Genomic DNA, 21,291 nt, shown 5'->3' on the forward strand with positions numbered 1-21,291 from the left:
CAGAAGCTTCCCCAGGGATGAACTAGGAAGCAGAGAGAGCATAAGAGAACCCCAACCCACTGATGAGAGTATTCATGTCTCCTAAACCTTTTCTCTCAGGCAAGCCATAACTTTTCACCACTTCAGCTTATATGGCTGTCTTTCTGACCAGAATATTGGATCCCATGCATGAGGGGTTCAGACCCCTCTTCAAGCTGGGCAATTTTTGAGCTCAGAACGGGGCCCTAGTTCAGCACCACGGACAGCATCACCCCCCCTTGCCTAGAGCTCACCAGGTCTACGAAGAATATTGGGAGGAAAGACGTCCCCTTGTGTGGTGAGCCACCTTCACTAAAGCCAAGAGAAATTAGTTCAAGATAAGGCTGGAAGCAGGGGAGAGATCACTACATCATAGCACATAAGGGATCTCAATACACACCTCATTTTTAGGTCATCACCCAACAAGCCTGGGAATTTGGCAAAACCACTCTGATGTACAATGTTTCTTGGAGTTTGTGTGACCATAGAAAATCACCCAACTCCATGTCTCTTATGAGTATGGGGGCCAGGACTAGCAGCACCCTGAGTGCAAGAGGGAGTCCAAGGAGAGATCAAGGCTTGGGATACTCAGTGCCTGGATCCTGGGTACTCAGTGCCTGAGGAGAGGGACAAGAGGGATTCCAGAATCCACCTACTTTGCTGATTTTGTAGCTTGAGAAGAGGAGAGGACCAACACTCATTCCACCCTTCACCACTACAGAGGGAACTATTATGTTTCTTCCCAGATACTCCATTCCCATGAACATCATTGTCTTTCAGTGACATAGTACAGTAAGAATCAATCTTTTTTCTCGGGGACTAATGGGAGTGGGGTATCTGCCATGCCATAGCACAGCTGGAGTCCCAAGTTCACGTGACGGGAAGGATGAGCTCATACATGGTATGTCCTCATTCCCTCATAGTCAAGTTCTGCCCATAGACCTTTCTCATCAATCCATAATGGCCTCAAGAGCTCCACTAAAATTCCCTCAAGTATTACAACTGAAGCTTGAGGGCCAAGGGACAGGAGCATCAGCCCCCAGTATTCAGAGGATAGACGACAAAGAGGTTCTAGAGCTCAGAGTTTCTCTGGGAAAGAGAAACTTCAACACTGGTTCTAATGCAGTAAATGTATCTCTAATCAATGGATTATAAATAATTTAATGGGAATTCTATGCTGTAGGGAATAAATATAAGCTTTACAATAAGAGAAATTTGAATTCAATTCTGGTTTCTCTATTTGCTAAGGGGGTCACACGAGAAAGTTAGTCACTCTATTTCTCTGTACCTCAGTGTCCTGCTCTGTAATGTGGGGAAGTAATAAGCCCCATCTCACAAGGATGCTGTGACACACGTAAAGCACTGTATGCAGGTCCTGGTACAGGTGTGTGTGCGTTGTGTGCTGGTTCCTTATCCCTTGAAAATGCAAGTTCCTGCTGGCAACTTAGCCTGATGCTGTGAGTGGCAAGTCCTATTCTGTATTAAGTGAACACAGGACATTTCAGTAAATGGAGCTAAAATTTCACCAGCAAAGTCCAAACCAGGAAATGAATAAAACATCACACTGTATACTTTTCAATGGGGTCAACTGGAAAGAATCAGAAGTCTGTAGTGTGGCATCGAAAGTTTCCTGAGCCTGAATAATTTCCTCTTCTCAAGAAGCAGGAATATATTCGGGAAAGTAGGGTTTACAGAACTCTGAGAACTTTCACCGAGATCTCCCAATTGGCACACACGCTGACTCATATGAGTGGACTGACCTGGATAAAATCAATGAAAAGACTTCCAGAGAAGAAGCCTTACATCATAGGGGCTGTCTCTGAGGGTTGCCAGAGCTTAGCATTTTCCCTCACACTGTTCTCAGTATGGGTTCAAGCAGAAACCTCAATGTAGGATATACCTTTGGTTTATGGAGAGGACCCTAGTGAAGCACAAAGTGTCAGTAGAGAGAGGGGAGTCCTGGACCTCAGGAGGGGTGTGCCCATTCCCATTTGAGTTCTACCCTCTTTCTCTCCCCAGAGATTCCCTTACCCCAGACACATAGATCTCAGACAAGTTAGTTCAAAGTATCACCTACCACCTAAACCCTAGCTCTAAGTTAAGGGGGAAGATACAATGTCTGGAGAGACTGCCTGTGGTAAGCATGAGAATATGAAGAGAAATCACATGAACACTATGCAAACATACTACAACAGAAAGGGGGGAGAATGATACCAGGATGTGCAAGCCAAAGAACTCAGTCTGGGAGCACTTACAATGCCAGAAACAGAAGAAGATTCCCCTCAGGTGTTTGCTGTACAGAAGAACTTAATAAGAAAAAACAGTGACTCTTAATAGCTCAGGGAAAAGGTGAATAATTCTTAAATCCAGGTGGGAAGTTTGCTATTCTATTCTCACTTTGGTACTTCTTTAACAAAAAAGTTAAGTAAAGATATGATGTTGTTCCAATGCCCTTATGGAAAGGTTTCAGTTTCAGTTTGGGTAATTTCTATGAATTGATCTTCAAGTTTACTGATTCTTTCCTTGGTTGTTTCAAGTCTACTTTGTCCATCAAGGGCATTCTTCATTTCTGTTGTTAAATTTATAAAATTGCTACCATTTACATTTATCTCTTTGTATAATTTTCATCTTTCTGTTGAAATTCCCTATATGATCATGCATTTTCCCCACCTTTCCACTAGAGCATTTGACATAATAGTTATGTTATATGTTCCTTTCTGATAGTTCCAACATCTGGTTCATATCCAAGATTTCTTCTGTTGATTCCTTGGACTCCTGAAAGTTGGTTGACATATCTTGCTTTTGTGCATTTCCGAATGTTTTATTGAATGTTGGACATCGTGTGTAGAAGAGTAGACACTGAGCTAAACAGCTTTTATGCCTGGAAGCGGGCATGCCTCTTCTGTTGGGATGTTAATGTGGAAATTTGTACGTCTCCTGTCAGGATTGAGCTGGATTTTGGTTTTGCGGTTGGTGTAGTTACCTTCAGTCACCAGAGCATCAATTCCTCTGGCATTACTGAGGATCATGACTAGTCTGTAGAAGGGGTTTTAAGCACTTATTTTCCACCTTTAGCTTTGCTCTTCCCTATGACTCTATTTCTCAGAGACGATCTCTCTCCGTGTTCTTGCCCAGTAGAAGGAATGCAGAACTAATCATTATCTAGATAGACTTATTTTGTTGGAAAGGACCTGGAAGAGGCAAAAAAATCACAAAAAAGAGAAAAGTTATAGTATATTGGTACCACAACGTACCAAGACCTCTTATAAAGCCACAGTAATTAAGGTCATGTGGGGCTGTTTTAGGGTAGACCGATAGAGCTGGATAGAACGTTCAGAATCAAACCTACACATATACATTTACTTGATTTATGACAAGAGCAGTGGGAGAAATATGGCCTTTTGATAAATAGTGCTGGATCCATTGGATATCTGCATGGGTAAAAAGGAATCATAACACCTACATCACACAATACAGGAAAGTCCATTCCTAGTGGTTTGGATACCCAAATGTAAATAGGGAAACTTTAGATATTTTTTTAGAAAAAAAAGACCATCTGTGTATCCTTGTGGCTATGCAAGTATTTCTTGAAAAAGATAAACATTTACTAACAATGACAGAAGAGGTTGATAAACTTGACTATGTTAGAATTAAGAAACTCTTCATAAAGATGCCATGAAGAAGATATTGGTAATAAAAATCTCCAAGAGAGAACTTGTATGCAGAATATTTAAGTAGCTGTGAAAATTGATAAGAAAAGGATCAACAACCAAATAGGAAATTGGGCAAATGACATAAAGTCCTTCACAGAGGAAGATGCTCAAATCCCCATGAGAATATGAGAAGTTCCTCAGTCTCATGAGTCATCAGTGAAATGCAAAATAAACCCACAATGAATTCCACTAATCTCCAGGATGATTAAAATGAAAGCAGACCAAAAATCTCACTAAGGAAACAATTGGAAATATCAAGTATTGTCCAGAATTGAAATTACTGGAACTCTCATATACTCGTTATTGAAATGTAAATATTATAAATACTTTGGAAACAGTTTGACAATACTTACTAAAACTGAATATGCACATACTTTATGACTGAGAAAGGCCACGCTACAAAATACACCCAAGAAAAGTGCACATACATACGTAAATTACCACTTTTGTAGCACCACTCTTCGTAAGAGATCCAGGATGGAAATAGCCCAAAAGCCCATCAGAAACTGACAGATATGGAGTGTATGGCATATGCACACAATGGAATTCTTTCAGCAGTGAGAATGAATGAGTCACTGATGTGTGGATAGATCTCACAGCAAAAGACTGAGCAAAGGGGCCAGACACAGATGAACGCACACTGGAAGTTCCCAACTACGTAAAAATTAAAAACAAATAAAACTAATCAATGATGATAGAAGTCATTACAGTGGTACTTTTTTTTCGGGTGGACATGACTAACTAGGAATGGGCATTGGTGACGCTTCTTAATCTAGATGGTTATTCTGGGAATGTCATCATTAGGAAAATTGATGAAGCATATCTTTATAATCAGAACTACTTTCACTATGTATATTTGCTTCAATGTCTTTTACTTTAAAAACAATATATGAGGATACCTCACACAAATATATGCTGATTCATTTTAAAATTTAGATGACATGTAAAAATTATAAAAATGTATATTTTACTGAAACCATCTCAGGACCAAGTGAAACACCCAAATATTCCTGTATCCATAAAGGAATTGATTCAGTGGGAAACATTATTTCCCAGGGAAAAAGTTCAATGCCAAGTTCATCCGAATGTGCAGGGCAGAAAAAATTCCAACTTTTCATAAGCACTTCTCAGTATGAAAGTCACATCAGCCAGTATCACTTTTGGAAGTCTTTTTGTTTCTCTAGACCTATATTGACTTCTGCAGAGTAGGGAAGTGGTGATGGCTGATCTCCAAGATGTTCCGCATCTATGGCAGCTGTGGGTCTGAACTTACACTTATGTGCACAATTACTATCCGGTTCTTATTCACTCACTTCCTGTTGTAGTTTACTCTTATTTTTCCCCAGCCACTCTTCCCATACTGAGGGAGCCTGGTGACCATACTGTCCCAGGGCAGTGGCTGGCATTTATTGTTCAAGAGATGCTTCTGTTATTGCTGGTGCTGTTGCAGTCCATGCTGTGGGAAGATGAGAGGACCAGGAGCCAGAGGTGTCCAGGGTGGAGAGCGAGGATGGAGTCTGATTCTCTTACTCATGTTTATTACATGAAACACAATTACAAAATGAGAAACTGTTCCTGAATGTGACAGGAAGGGTAAGTCCCAGAAAAGAAGGCTTTTTTCCACCCAAGTTAATGGGAGGCCCACAGGCTCCTGGGAGGCTCCAACAGAGAGAGTGCCCCTCCAGAAAAAGACGTCAGCCCCTTTCTCTTTCCTAGCCCTGACCTAACCTCATGAGATGCGTTTCCCAGGAATGCTGGAATCTAGTTACTCTAGAAATCTGACTTGTGAGAAGGAGACCCCACCTTGGAAATCTACCCTGAAACAATTCCCTGGAAATTTGACCTGCACTGTTTTCTCTTCTATTCAGTGCCTCAAAGGAATGGAAGGTGCCCACCCCCATTTGGGAGGGAAATCTCTTTTACTGAGGTCACCACGTTAAAAGCCAGTCTCATCTGGAAACACCCTCACAGACACATGCACAAATAATATTTAACTTGGGCATTCCACAGCCCATTCAAGTTGACGCATAAAATTAGCAATTATACTGGCCTCGGAGGCTAAAGGTGAGCATACACACACAGAAAGACAGACAGACACACAGCTTGTCACTGGGCATTCGGAATACTGAGATGGGCCATTTCCTGCCCTTTGCCCTGGGGAAGATGGGGCTACTACAAATAGGCAAATGGCCCTCGTTGTCAGGTCAAAGAGATCCTGGGACAATGTCTTAGTAGGAGAGAAACACTAATGATGCTCTTCTACTTGATCCTTTGCCAGTCACTGTAAATGACTCTCTGGGCTACCTGTGTCCACTTGGGTCACCAATCTATGTAGTAAGGCTTGGTGCTCCTTGTCCTCCGAAATCCAGCCAGTGGCTTTCCGCTACCCATCCCTGCCTCCCAGCAGTTGAGCAGCTGTTACGTCACACCAGCAGGGTGAGCCAAACATCAGTGATGATGTGCAAGGGCTTCCTAGCACCTCCGTCTCTGAGCCCGGTGGCTCCAGCTTCAACTTCTCCCTTCTCTTGTGGCCATCTATAACCTGGAAGCAAAGAGGGAGGGGAATGATGGGAAACGTAGTCCCAGCTTGGCAAATCCTCCACGGGTATGTTCACTGAAGCTTTCAAATAACCGTTTAAAAGTCATCCTTTAAATATAGTAAATGGAAAATTCTGTCAGGTGAGTAAATCTTCAACTTAACATTTTCCTTATTAGCTATGATTTGCCTGGCTGCTGTTTAGTTATCTTGCCCTGCACGTCAAATCAGCCTAAAACACAGTGGCTCAAGCAATAATTTTATTCTATTGTTTATTATTTATTCTCATTGTTCTGTAAATTGGCCAGCGCCCAGCTGGGCAGTTTCACCCCTAGATTTGCCTCAGGCTCTTTCAGGCAGTCACATTGGGATGGTGGCAGTGACTGGGGCTGGACATCTGACCCCTCAGTGTTACTCTATGTAGCATCTCTCTCCATCAGAGTCTCCGTGGTTGCTTACACAGATGTCAAGAAATCCATGAGGAGAGAGTGTAACCTGCCAGGCTTTCTTAATGTTTGAGCCATATGAGTCTCAGAACATCTTGTCCTTTACATTCTATTGGTCAAAGCGGTCATGGGCCCCGTCTAGGTTCAAGAAGAGGAGATAATAATAACCAACTCCATCTTGTAAGTAAAGGAGCGCCATGTTTGGATAAAGGAGGGTCTGGCTTGTTTGGGGTTGTCTTTGGTGACTAGTTGCTACAGCTACTCACCTGTCCGAATTTAAGCTGCCTCCTCCACTTAATGAGAGGAACATCTCTCTCTGTTAGGGATGTTGGGAAAATGAAATGGGAAGAGATATGCAAAAGTGCGGGACAAAACCTTCACCTTCCCTGCCCTTGGACCGGTGATCACAGGCTGACATTGTTCATAGGACATTCCTGAGTGTGGACAGAAGGAAAAGGAGGAGAAACAGAGGAATTTCCCCCTGTCTAGTGCCTCCTCCCAGGTAGACCTGAGCCCTCCCCAGCACATCTGATGTCTTGACCCTCCTGACTCCAGATATAAGGTCCCTGTGCTGAGTGAGCAGGCCCCTCCACAAAGCCGCAGACATCTCCGAAGTCATCTCTAAATCAGCACCACGGACATCACCGTTGCCCTTTCCTAAGGAATCCCCAGGAGCCAGGTAAGTCCTGGGCAGAAGGAGCGCCCCCTATGGGAGGTGGTCTAAGGTCGGCTGGGGCAAAGGTGTGGTTGGGCACATTCAGAGCACAGAACTTGGTAGCTGGCAAGAAGATCTCCAGCACAGTATGGGAGTGAGTGGTATTGAGAAGATAATATCTGTGAGTTTGGCAACTCCCAGGGTGCCAGCATCACCTGTGGAATTCACATCCCTCGTGACCCTCTGAGAGTCTCTACCATGTCTACTGGCCCAGTTCTCCCTGAGACTTACCTTCCAGTCCAGAAGAGCAAGAGCTCCACCCACCCCATGTGTGCTTCCCCATCACAGCCACGTAGCCTCTGGCACCGGAATTATCAGGTAACCTGTCTCCCTACCAGATGGTGCTCTGCTCAAAGGCAAGGGCTAGACCTGTCATGTTCATCCCTCTTACTAGCAATGTGAAGGCATGATTTACATGACTGTTGAATGAATAAATGAACAAATGCTTTAAATCTCCTCCCTCCCCTCTTGGGTTGAGTTGAAAACTCTTCTCTTCCAGATTAACTCAAACTTCCTGCCTCTCATTCAAGGAAACCTGGGATCACAAAGATTGATGAAGTGGCCCAAGGTGAAGAGAATAGTGCATGCGACAGAGCACCTGGGTGATTTGGGCAGTTGACTTGCTTACTCTGGACTTCGGTGTTTTCTCCTGTAAAATGGAGAAGTAATGCTAGACGACCCCTCAGCTCTGATGGCCCGTGGGTTATACTTCCTCTTTTGCACACAGTTAGTTTTTTCCCTATGTCTCTCCTTCCCGTTCTTCTGCTTTTCTTTGCAAATTGCGAAAAATGAGAACAGGATCGGCTTGGCCAGGCCCTTCGGAGCACAGATGCTGCAGCTGACCCTGCAGGGAGAGAGTGAGTGGCCAGCACAGGGGCCCAGGACGGGGAGGGGTCCGCAGGATGAGATTCCAACTGAAAATGCAGGAAATGGTGATGGTGTGGGAGTGTCTATGCAGGCTCCAACCCCGCACCTTCCTTCTCCATGATCACAGCACTGATTCTACTCCAGGTTTTGGGTGATACTTCTGGGAAGGGGATAAAATGGGATGGGCAGCTTCATGAAGTCAAATAGAAGAAAGACTGTAATTTTTCTACGTATACAAAGTCTTAATATAAACACGTGCAAAGTCATGGTGTTAAACTCAGCATGTTCAGATGATAAACCACAGAGCTAAGCAAGGAAATAAATGACATTAGTGTGAGGCTTGGGCTCCCTGTGGAAAGTAGGGTGTGGTGATAAGGAAGGGGATGTAGGGGGGAGGTCCTGGGTGCTCCTAACCTTCTACTTCTTGGAGGGTGTTCATTTTTTTGTGTGTGTGTGAGGAAGATCAGCCCTGAGCTAACATCGATGACAATCCTCCTCTTTTTTTTTCTTTTTTTTGCTGAGGAAGACTGGCCCTGGGCTAACATGCATGCCCATCTTCCTCTACTTTATATGGGAAGTGGCAACAGCATGCCCTGACAAGCAGTGCATCAGTGCGCTCCTGCGATCCTTGCATGAGCACTTTACCACAACGCCACGGGGCCAGCCCTGGGTGTTCATTTTTTGATGAGTGATTGATTGAGCTGTTCTTGTGGGGGCACTTCTTTGTATGTGCCTTACGTTTCCCAAAAAAAACCTTTCCAGAAAACTGACTTGTGTCTGGACAGTCACCACCTCCCAGGACTCCCATCACTTCCTCCCAGCCCCCACCACACTCTTAAAACTATCCTTCTGTGAATTCAGGTGCATGCTTCTTCTCTCATGAAATCTTCATCATCCTTGAAGGTGGACGACACTCAGGCTGGCGTTCCTTGCTCTGTGTCTGCCACACACCCAGATTCTGAGAGCAGAGCTTGTTTAGGCAAAGACCCAGAGGTAGGCAGATCTTGCCATACTCTGGAGCAATGAGGAGGAGCAATCTTGAGACACCAGTGATGAAGAAATCCGTTCTGGTGCCCATACTGTCTCTACAAAGGGGGATGTTTCTATCCCTTTCAAAATCTGCCCCTTCCCTCCTGCACTTTCTTCCCTTCCAAACCCCACTCTACAGAGAATCACAGCCTCGGTTTCCAGGGGTCCTGTGGGCCGGGCTCCCCTCGACATCCTTAGCTGTGTTAACACACAGACTCCTGGCCTCCACCACCTGAGTGTCCCCCCTGCCCAGTCCTCCTGAGATACAACCTCCAACTTTGAGGGTTGTCAACATCACACACTGCCTGTGTGTCCCCCATCGCATCCCCTGTCACAGGGAGTTCCAGCTGCCTGGACACCTGTTGCCTCCCCACTGGACAGTGACTCAGGGCTGTGTCCAGGGCTGGTGTGTGACCTCCTGAGCAGAGAGGGGATGCCCACCATGGTGATGCTGAGGGAGGTAGGTCAGTCGGCTTCCCTCATATCTTGGTTCCCTGAGTCCCACCCCGGGCTGGACCAACCTCCACAGACCGACTCAGGGGGTCTGGCCAGAAGGCACCAATTTTCACTTGGCGGAAAACGATCCCTGAGGGAAAGGACATTGACAGGGAGGCAGCAGACGGGGCTCAGGCCCTGCATGGGCTGTGAATTTGGGTGAGCCTCTCACCTTCCCTGGCCCGGGGTCCCCAGGGGTGGACGTGGTTGGTGGATGGTTGACTCCATGGGCTGTCCTGGCCCTGATACTTTCTGGATGTGAAGTTCCTCCTCTGGGTAACTGTTGTGACCTCACCCTCATCTTCCTGTTAAAGTCTGCTCTAAGTCTGCAACTTTTAGTTCCTGAGAAAGAAACCCGGGAAACAGATTTTCTTGGGGAAGCTGGGACCTCCAACATCAGACATGCTGCTGCTGCTGCTGGCCCTGCTGTGGTGGAGGCAGGGGGCCAAGGGATGGTGGGAGGTGGAAAAGGGTTACCAGCTGCAAGTGCAGGAGTCAGTGACGGTGCAGGAGGGACTGTGTGTGTTTGTGCCCTGCTCCTTCTCCCACCCTTGGAGTCACTGGAGCAGCTCTACACCAGCTCGTGGCTACTGGTTCCGGGAAGGGGCAAGAGTAGGCCAGGATGCTCCTGTGGCCACAAACAGCCCATATCGAGGAATGCAGGAGGAGACCCGGGGCCGATTCCATCTCCTTGGGGACCCCGGGAAATACAACTGCTCCCTGGACATCAGAGACGCCAGGAGGACAGATGACGGAAAATACTTTTTTCGAGTGGAGAGAGGAAGTGTGATATATTCTTACACAAGTAACCAACTCTCTGTGCATGTGACGGGTAAGGCGCTGGCTCCAAGAATCAACACAGAGGAAGGACATGGGGGTCCCAGGGCAGAGCAGGCAGAGCACTTTCCATCCTGGGAGGGATTTGGGGGTAAAACAAGTCTGGAGACCAAGGGAAGAGCTGGACCAAAGCCTGAGGCTTCTCTCAGGGCCGCTCCTCAGACTCTTCTTCCTGATCCCTGTGTCTCCCTATCTCCTCACCAGCCCTGACCCACACACTCAACATCTTCATCCCGGAGACCCTGGAGTCAAGCCACCCCAGGAACCTGACGTGCTCTGTGCCCTGGGCCTGTGAGCAGGGCACGCCCCCCATCTTCTCCTGGATGTCGGCTGCCCTCACCTCCCTGGGCCCCAGGACCCGCCTCTCCTCGGTGCTCACCCTCACCCCACGGCCCCAGGACCATGGCACCAACCTCACGTGTCAGGTGAAGTTCCCCACAACCGGTCTAACTGTGGAAAGGACCATCCAGCTCAACGTCACCTGTGAGTGCTGGGCCAGGACGCCCGGGTCCCTGATGGGGTCCTGAGGGCAGTGGGGATGGGGGTGTCAGGGTCTCAGACACTGGTGGGGGTCCCAGAATCCACACTGGGAGCAGGTCAGGAGGACTCCAGCCTCCACCCTTCCCCCATTTGTGCAGCTCCTGGGGACAAGGACCCATGTCCACCCAGCCCTCACCACTGATGCGGGGACACCTTGTCTTTCTGTCCCAGACTCTCCACAGAACTTGACCGCCACTGTCTTCCAAGGAAACAGCACAGGTAGGAAGGAGCTGTGAGCATCTGTCTCCATCGGCCCCGTCACCCCCCTCAGACTTCTCCAAACGCCTTCTCAGCTCCACAAGGAGAACAGGGCAACATTCATACAGCAGAGCCCATCTCTTGAGGCTCCTTGTCACCCATCTCCTGAAGACTCCTCCAGGCTCATCTTTTTATTTTCCCTAACAACTGTTTAAGTATTTTTGAACAGGTAATATATTCACATGGTCTAAAATTCACAGTGAACAGCAGAGTCTGTCCTCAGATGCCCAGTCCACTCCCAGGAAGTGACCAGTGTCCATAGGCTGTTCTGGACCTTGGTTTCTTCACCTAAAGGATCTTATGGGTCATTTGACATCAGTAGTACAGACTGTCCTCATTGTTCTCCATGACTGTGCCGTATTCCATGTCCTGGCTGGATTCTGATTTGTGTGCATCTTCTGTTAATGGAAAAATCATGGCATTTGTTTTCTTCTACTAACAGAAACACTGAAATGAATACTCATGTGTCTCCTTTGATGTGTGTGTGTGTCTGTGGGATAACTTCGTAAAAGCAAAACATGGCTGTTTCCTATGCTCTTTCTAATTTTGAGAGATATGGTCAAGTTTCTTTGCATGGAGGGTGGACAAGTGTACATTTCCGCCACTGAGGGGTCAAAGTGTGCATTTCCTTGCACTTCAAATTGTATCTGTGTGTCTGTCCTCCTCTCCAGGTCTCTGTCTGCCTCCTTTGCCTTTCTCTCCATCTCCTTGCCTCTCTGACCCTCTGTCTCTTCTTCTCCAGCACCCACAGTCCTGAAGAACGGGTCCTCTCTTTCAGTCCAGGAAGGCCAGTCACTGCACCTGGTCTGTGTTGTTGACAGCAACCCCCCAGCCAGGCTGAGCTGGGCCCATGGGAGCCAGACCCTGAGCCCCTCACAGCCCTTGAACCCCGGGGTCTTAGAGCTGCCCCAGGTGGATTGGGGGCATGAAGGCAAATTTACCTGCGAAGCTGAGCACCCTCAGGGCTCCCTGCACGTCTCCCTGAGCCTCTCTCTGCAGAGTGAGTGCACCAGTGGATGGGGGAGGGGCTGGAGGAGGAGGACAGCACCCACCCCACCCCACAGACAGGCTAGCAGCCCCCTGAGCTTCAGAGGGGAGCTCAGCTCTGGTCTGTGCTGGGTTGTGAGGCCTGGAAATCCCCTGGGACTCAGGGTGTCACTGTCCATTTATGCCAGGCCAGGGCTGTGGGGTGGTGCGAGGGCTGGAGGGGGAGCCAGGGAAGGAGGTGGGTCTTGGAGGAGAGGGGCTAGGGTCTGGACAGGTGTGTCTCGGGAGACAAGACCCTTTCTTTGGGCGTTGGGACGAAGGTCAGGTGAGTAAACCTCTCCTCTTCACCATAAAACTTAAGGAGAATCGAAAATCCTCAGGAATCAAGAGCAATAATATTGCAATAGAGTATTTAAATAAGTATTTTAAAAATACAAAATAAACTCCACAAAGAACAAAATGACAACATTTTAATTAAAGACAGGCTGCAACTCAGCTCTTGTATGCCTCACTCTCCTCACCCTAACCCCCACCCGCAGCCCATGAGCCTGTTCTTGCTCATGGCAAAGGGGCCTGAACACAGATGTGTGGGGCCCTACAGGGAGTGGGAGGAGAAGAGACCGAGTTCTCAGAGGGAATCACCAATAATCCAATTCTCTGCAGGAAAAGCGTGGCCTTTATCAGGAGTGGTGATGGGGGCCGTGGGGGGAGCAGGTGCTACAGCCTTGCTCTTCCTATCCTTCTGCGTCATCGTCATCATGTGAGCAAGGACCTGGGAAGGGAGGGAGAGCCCTTGGGTGGGAAAGGCAGGCAGCCACGGATCCCTGAAGCCAGAGCTGGGGGACTGGGTGGGTCCAGAGCCTGAATCAAGGGCAGGAAGGAGGTCCCGGCACCCGGTTGAGTCTGTCACAAACCCCGGGCCCCACTGTCCAGGACAGGGGAGCCTTTTCTCAACCCTGGGGTGTCTGGGACAGGGCCACCCCTCTCCCACCTCAGTCACCCCTCCAGCCCCTAAGAGAGAGCAGAGGAGGAGTCAGTCTGCCCACTGCACCCTGAGCTGCTCAGACTGAAAGGCTCTCTGGTCTCTTCACTCAGAGTGAGGTCCCGCAGGAGGAAAGCAGCCAGACCAGCAGAGGATGTGGGTGACACGGGCATGGAGGGTGCAAACAGTGTCACGGGGTCAGTCTCTCAGGTGAGTTAGTTGGACTTCTCTCCATCCAGCATTGTGCCTGGACACCTCTCCCAGGGTGACTCCCTGGATTATCCTGCTCAGTATGACCAAAGATCCTCTCCTCATCTCCTCCTCCTCCTCATCCCTTCGAGTGGGATCCTCATCTTGCTGATAGCATGACAGCCCATCCTCTTCCTTTCAGGCCAGGCATGGAGGAGTCACCTTCACTCTATCCTCCCTTTCTTCTGCTACAGCCAAAAATTCACCACGTCTTGTCTTCTTTCCTCCTAGGAACAGCTAGCATCAGTCTCCCTCTCTCCATCTTGACCCCCGTCATCGCTGAGGCTTTAGGAACTCTTTCCTGGACCCCTATCTCCCTGTCCCTCATATCCCTTGCCCTAAACAGAGTGATCATCTAAAAGCCATCATTGTTCAGTTCATCTGAGTTTGAACATCTGTTTGCCCCCATCATCTACAGCAGAGGCCGGCAAAGCATTTCTATCAAGGGCCAGAGAATAAATATTTTTGGCTTTTTGGGCCATAAAATCTCTGTTGCAGCCACTTAACTCATCTTTTGCAGCATGAATGCAGCCTTAGACCATAAGTAAATAAATGAGTATGACTATGTTCCCATAAAACTTTATGTACAAACACAGGCGGTGGGCCGGATTTGACCCAGGGCTGTATGTAGTTTGCTGACCCGTGACCTAGAGAATGAAGGTCCGACTCCTCGGCCCACAGCCCTGCATATTCTGGCCTCTCAGCACCTACGTCTCCAAAAGGCCCAGGGTTAAGGTGAGGAGAGTGAGGCACTAGTTTGAGACACAAAACTTAGAAACGTGTCCAAAATCTCAGCAATCGAGGTACTACTGTAAGGCAGTATATTTTAAAAATCAAAATTAATGAAAAAAATCCACGATGAGTGAAATATCAAAAATCTAAATAATGGTAGGATGAGTATAATGAAGTCAGTTAATAATAATTTAAGATCATAACTTGGTCAAGAGATATTGTCACACGTGGCAGCATTCTCAGTTGAAAACGAGAGAGGCAGAGGAGGAGATTTTGACAATATTCTGTCTGTGTTTGCTTCCAGTAAAGGCATGAAATCAAAATTGTAATAAATTCTGATTCGGGTCCACATAAAACCTTTGAAACTTACAATAATGTTTTAATACACAGAATTTTCAGGTTTTCAGTAATATTTCAATCATTTTAATGTTTTGAGAAAATTGACCATTAAAATACATAAAGTCACGTATATGGGGGCACAGATTTTTTCCTCTGCCTCAGACTCCAGTTGTTCCAGAAGGACACTCTTACTAATCCTGGGTTATTTAAAGTACTGAATTTTGGTCTGCATGGGATTTTTTGCCTTTGTTTTGATTTAAAAAATCTTGTATTCAAATACTGTTAATCTCAATTACTGAGGATTCTCGCTCCCATTTTAATTTTTCATTTTGGACGAGACCCTCACTTGCCTCACCCTGATTCCAGCCCCACTGTCCAGGCCACTTCCTCTACTCCCCCCACCTCCCACTCACACTCCATCCACACTGGACTTTTCATCGTCATCAACCGGAACAAGGTTACTTGTGCCTCTGGGTCTCTGCATGGGCTGTTCCTCCTCTAAAGCTCTTCCCTCCCCGTTTCCACTCATTCATTCCTGTTCATCCTCCATGCTCCGATGGACATGTCACACTTTTCATTGCACACTATTTATTGCATTTGGAGTGTGACTGGGAGCTTTTGGAAGGTTTTGACAGCAGGGTAACATGCATCTTTTCATTCATTAATTCCTCCAGGAAATGTTATTGAGTACCTACTGAGTGACGAGCACTGTAGGTGGCAGAGACTCATCATGAAAAATATCTAACATCTCGGCTCAAAGAAGTTGTTTTCTAGACAGAGGGTGATAATTAAACTAGTAAAAAAAATAAACAAGCTAACAACAAATAAGTGAATAGAATGTGCAAGGTAGACGTGTACTTTGGGGAAAATGCAGGGTAGAGAGAAGAGACAGTGCTGAGGAGATGGCTTGTGGAGTGCTCTTGGGATTTATTTATTTCTTGTAGTGAAAATTTCATAACAAATTTGCCATCATAACGATTCTTAAGTGCACAGTTGTGAAACCGATCTCTAGAACATTTCCTTCTTGCAAAACTGAAACTCTGTACTCATTGACTACCCACTTCCCCCACCACCCCAGCCCCTGAAACCACCCTTCTACTTTCTGTCTCCGTGGGCGTGACTACTCTAGACACCCCATATTAGTGGAATCATGCAGTATTTGTCTTTTTGTGACTGGTTTATGTCACTTAGCATACTGTCCTCAAGGCTCATCTATGTTGTAGCATGTGACAGGATTTCCTTCATTTTAAATATCCCAATAGATTGAATAATATCCCAATCTATGTATACACCACATTTTCTTTATCCATCCATCTGTCACTGGATATCTGAGTTGCTTCCACTTCTTGGCTACTGTGAACAATGCTGCAGGGAACGTGAGTGTGCAAACATCTCTTGGAGGTTCTGCTTTGGGTTCATTTGGATAAATACTCCTAAGTGGAATTGCTGGATCATATGGCAATTGCATTTTTAATATTTTGAGAAACCTCCATACTGTTTTCCATAGTGGCTGCACCATTTTACATTCCAAGCAACAGTGCACAAGGGTTCAAATTTCTCTGTATCCTCACCAACATATGTTTATTTTTTTTTATAGTGGTCATTCTAATGGGTGTGAGGTGATATCTCATTGTAGTTTTGATTTGCACTTCTCCAGTGATCAGTGATGTTGAGCATCTTTCCATATGCTCATTGGCCATTTGTATATATTCTTTGGGGAAATGTCTAATTCAAGTCTGTGCTCATTTTTTAACGGGTGTATTTTTGTGGTGGTTGTTGATTTGTGGGAGTTCTTTATATATTCTGGATGTTAACCCCTTATCTGTTACATGATTTGCAGATATTCTCTCCCATTCCGTAGGTTGACTTGTGGTTTTGTTAGTGATGTTTGAGCAAAGTCATGAAGGAGGATCAAGAGTTTTGAATTTCACTGGGTGATCCAAGAGCCCTCCAGGCAGAGTGAACAGCAGGTGAAAACAGTCAGACACAGGAGGATGACCAGCGAATGAAGGAGCAGCAGCAAGGAAGTCCGTGTGATTACATAGAGGGAGGCAGGGCTAACAAGCAGGAAACGAGTTTGGGGAAGTCAGCGTGTGTGTACATCACGTCTGCACACACAGGACACTGTGGGCATCGGGAGACTTTCGGGCAGAAGAGGAACCTGATCCCACTTTCATTTCCACAGGATCCTTCTGGCTGCTGTGCACAGAGAGACTGTGTGTGTCAGGGAAGTTAGAAAAGGGACTGGTGAAACATAACAGGCAGGGGTTGATGGTGGCTGGAACCAGGATGGCGTGAGGGTGGGGCTTGATAGGATTCTGGGTGAATTCTGAAGTTACGGCTACTGAGAATTGTTAATGGACTGGGAGTGTGGTGCGAGTGACAGAAAGGGGTCAAGGATGACTCCTAGATTTCTGCACTGAACAGCTGGAAAAATGGAGACACCAATCACTGAGGTTGAGATGATTGGAGGAAGAGATTTGGGGGAGAAAAGGAGAAGTTCAGTCTGAATATGTTGAGTTTTCTGTTTGTTTTAACAGAGAATGGGCATTTCAAGTATACCTTTGGATCAAAGTCTTTCCAGAGAGGAGAAGGAGATGGGAGTCATCAGCCTACTAGATGAGATGAAGCCAATGTAGTGGATGAGATCACGAAACAAAGTTGAAGAAGGAAAGAGTCCGGGGCTGCTCTGATATTTAGGGGCAGGGAGATGGGGAGCATCCAGCAAGGGGGCTTCCAGCGACATCAATGGACCCAGAAAATGTGATGTCTTGTAATTAAGTCTAAAGGGGCTTTCCTTTAGGGCAAGTGTGCAGTTGGGTCACCTGCTGCTGCAAAGTCCAGAGAGGTGAGGACTGAAAGATGGCTATTTGTATTTCACCAGCAGAGGTCACTGGTGTGCTTGATAACAGCAGTGTCGGGAAGTGGTTGTGTGTGTGTGTGTGTGTGTGTGTGTGTGTGTGTGTGTGTGAATCTTAATTTGAATAATGAAGAGAATGGGAGGGGCAAAAATATTAACTATTCTGGTGAAGTGTTTGTTTATCAAGAAGAGCAGCAAAGAAGGGTGCTCTTCAGGCAGCACCTGTCACTCTCCTACATGTGAGTCTGTATTACTTTCTTGTTGCTGCTGTCATGAATCACCACAAATTCATTGGCTTCCAAAAACATCAATTTATTGTCTTACAGTTCTGGAGGTCACAAGTCCAAACTGGGTTTCACTGGACTAAAATGAAGGCATTGGCAGGCGGGGCTGATTTCCTTCTGGTGGCTCCGGGGGAAAATGCGTTTTCTTACCTTTTCCAGCCTCTAGAGGGCGCCTGCCTTCCTTGGTTCTTGGCTCCTCCCTCCATCTTGAAGGCCAGAAGCACAGTGTCTTCAAATCTCTCTCTGCCTTCTCCTTTCGCTTGTCAAAGCCCTTGTGATTATATTGGGCTCTCTCAAATAATTCAGGAGAATCTCCACATCTCAATGTCCTTAATTTAACTCCATCTGCAAAGTCCTTTTTGCCATGTAAGGTAACACATTCACAGTTTCCTGGGGATTAGGGCTGGGACATCTTTAGAGGCTGTTATTCTGCCTATAACAGGGACATAGTTTCTTTGACTGGCTTGTCCTCCCACCAAACTGTGAGCTTCCCAAGGGCAGGCGCCATGCCTTCATCAAGGCCCTGTAATCCTCTCTCACTTACCCAGTTCCTGTCCATCATATCATAACTCACAATTAGATATTTATTTGCTTAACTCATATTTCACTGCATCCCTCAATTAAAGAGTAAGCTGCAAGAAGTCAGGGTCTGTGTCTGCACCACAGAACATCCAGCACCCAGCTCAGGGCCTCACACTGAGGGGGCCTCGGGCTTTGAGGTCATCAGGAACTGGATTGGATCCTCGTTTTCCTCAGGGGCCTTTTTTTTCTAGTGAGGAAGATCAGCCCTGAGCTAACATCTGATGCCAGTCCTCCTCTTTTTGCTGAGGAAAATTAGCCCTGTGCTAACGTCCGAGCTCATCTTCCTCTACTTTATATGTGGGATGTGAGCCACAGCATGACTTGTTAAATGGTGCATAGGTCCATGCCAGGGATCTGAACCTGCATACCCAGGGCTGCCAAGCAGAGCACCTGAATTTAACTGCTATGCTACCAGGCTGGTCCCTTCCTCAGGGACTTTGAGCATGCTGCTTACCTTGATCATCGCAGTTTTCATATGTATAATATGGAGACAATGATAATATCTTCCTTATGGGGTTGTTGTGGGAAGTTCATGAGATTAGCAAGCACCCAATAACGTGTTCTCTAAATGTTAAATATTCAAGGAAAGCATGAATGAAGGAGATGTCAAGAAACATGCATGTGTGTTGAATGGATGAGGGAATACATGGGCTTCCCTCCTGGACACTCGCTGCCTCATCCTGTCCTTACTGTTCTCCTCTGACTCCCTTCTCTCTCCCTCCGCTCAGGGTCCCCTGATTGAATCCCAGAAGGGAAGCTTCCTGGACCACCCTCCCCCAGATGTGGCTGCCCCCTTCTCAGGGGAGGACGAAGAGCTCCATTATGCATCTTTCAGCTATTGTGGCCTGAAGCCTCGGGATCCACAGGTACAGGAGCCCACTGGTAATGAGTACTCAGAGATCAAGATCCACAAGTGAGAAACTGAAGAGACTCAGCCCTGGCTTGAGGGATCACGGTTCCTGTGGTTCAAACAAAAGTCCCGGGCTGATTGCTGTAGAGTTAAAAATCCCTCTAAATAGTGTAAAGAGCACAGACTTTGGAACCAAAGAGTTTTGAGTTTGAGTCCACATCTGCCTCTTGACTAAGTAAGTGACAGACAAACTCCTACCTCTCTGCCTCAGTTTCCTGCTTTGTGAAACCTGGATGAGAGCCCCACCTGCAAATTCATAGTGAGAATTCTGGCAGTGAAATTCTATCACAGCACCTGCCACAAAGTGTATGCTGAACACATGCTGAACCCTGATGCTTTGAACAGAAAAGTCCTGCTGGGAATTTCTCCTGACTCTGGAGGGGACCAGTGTCACATCTCAGATCTAGCACACAGGTCCCTTCTCCTGGAATGTCCTCCCACCAGGCCTTCATCTGCCTCTGTAATTGAAAGCCGATCTCCAGAGGTGAACTTCCGGGTTGAGATGGGAAAGCCAGGCTGCAGCTCATGGTCTCCCCTCTAGAGACAAATCAAATGAATGAGGAAGGTTCCCAAATGCTCACATGACCATCTGATGAATGAAACAACATGATCCCCAAATTCTCCTACAGCACCCAGACGAAGACAGGAATATATCACAGCAGTCACTTCATGAACTAGCTTCTATGGAAAGAAATCAAAGGATTGGATGAAGCTTTAAAAATTCCCTACAGATGGACCCCTGCCCCTTTATAACAGCAGCAAGAAACATAAGGCACCAAGGAAATTTTTAAAATTTAAACAGGCAATACCTCCATACTGAAAAATACAGAACATTGCTGGCAGAAATTAAAGAAGATCCACATGAATGAAGAAATATACCTTGTTCATGGATGGGAAGACACAGTATTGTTAAGATGTCCGTTTTCTCCATATTGATTTCAAGTAATCCCAGTCAACAGACATAAAGCGAGAGTCATCAAGAGAGCGTGGTGTGGACAGAACAGAGTCCATAAACGGACCCACACACTATACAGAATCCACTGAACTACACCCAGTCTATTCATCTAGGAAAGGAAGGACTTAACAAATTGGTAGAACAAGTGGATTAAGGTTTGGAAAAAATGAACCTTATAAATGACACATTTGGTTTATATAATTTGAATCATGCAGTTTGTACTCATGTGTTTTTTTTCATTCGGTATTAGTGTTTTTGAGATTCATCAATGCTGTTGTGAGTATGAGTATTTTGTTTCTTTATTACTGAGTAAGATTCCAGTATATTACACTTGGTTTACTCCTTTTTCTGTAGATGCACATTTGGTTTGCTTCCATTATTTGACAATTATGTATAAAGCTTCTGTGAATGTATTTGCACAAGACTGTGTCCAGGTGTGTTTTCATTTCTCTCAAGTGTTGTGGGGAAGGCCCGAGATGGAGACAATGAGGTCAGAGTCACATGTTGGGAGCTCGATGGTCTCTGGGACTCCCGAGGGAGACCAGCGTCCAGCAGGCAGCTGGAGAGATGGGTGGTCTGGAGCTCAAGAGGAAGGTAGGGACTGGAGATGTACAGCGGGAACATCAGGGGGTCCAATAGTCCTGATAAGGTTTACCGTCTGTTGTGGGTTGAATTGCGTCCCCCCAAAAAAGATATATTGATGTTCACACCCTTGGTACCTGTGAGCGTGATTTTATTTTGAGATGGGTCTTTGCAGATGTAATGAAGTTAATATGAGGTCAGACTGGATTGGCGGACCCTAAATCCAGTGACTGGTGTCCTTATACAAAGGGGGAAATTTGGACACAGATACATGTAAGGAAGAGGGTCATGTGACAACAGAGGCAGAGATTGGAGTTATGATGCTCCAAAGCAAAGAAGGCCAAAGTTTGCCGGCAACCATCGGAAGCAGGAAGA

General features: G+C 46.5%; 1 protein-coding gene across 1 annotated transcript; it reads left to right on the top strand.

Moving 5' to 3' along the window:
• The first annotated feature begins 10,221 nt into the window (after nucleotides 1–10,221).
• LOC131397225 (sialic acid-binding Ig-like lectin 8) lies at nucleotides 10,222–20,758 on the top strand. Its single transcript, XM_058529997.1, has 7 exons — nucleotides 10,222–10,651; nucleotides 10,861–11,139; nucleotides 11,368–11,415; nucleotides 12,197–12,454; nucleotides 13,105–13,201; nucleotides 13,537–13,633; nucleotides 19,198–20,758. The coding sequence occupies exons 1-7, from the start codon at nucleotides 10,222–10,224 to the stop codon at nucleotides 19,384–19,386; spliced, it is 1,398 nt and encodes a 465-aa protein (XP_058385980.1). The 3' UTR covers nucleotides 19,387–20,758.
• The last annotated feature ends 533 nt before the right edge of the window (nucleotides 20,759–21,291 follow it).

This window comes from Diceros bicornis, chromosome 34 (genome assembly GCF_020826845.1).
Source record: "Diceros bicornis minor isolate mBicDic1 chromosome 34, mDicBic1.mat.cur, whole genome shotgun sequence".
Lineage (NCBI taxonomy): Eukaryota > Metazoa > Chordata > Mammalia > Perissodactyla > Rhinocerotidae > Diceros > Diceros bicornis.

Bases quoted from the DNA above. Each gene is read 5' to 3' on its own strand.
- LOC131397225 (XM_058529997.1), top strand. From the start codon at position 10,222: ATGCTGCTGCTGCTGCTGGCCCTGCTGTGGTGGAGGCAGGGGGCCAAG. The intron at 11,416-12,196 runs GTAGGAAGGAGC...CTTCTTCTCCAG, and splicing joins CTTCCAAGGAAACAGCACAG to CACCCACAGTCCTGAAGAAC. The intron at 12,455-13,104 runs GTGAGTGCACCA...AATTCTCTGCAG, and splicing joins CCTGAGCCTCTCTCTGCAGA to GAAAAGCGTGGCCTTTATCA.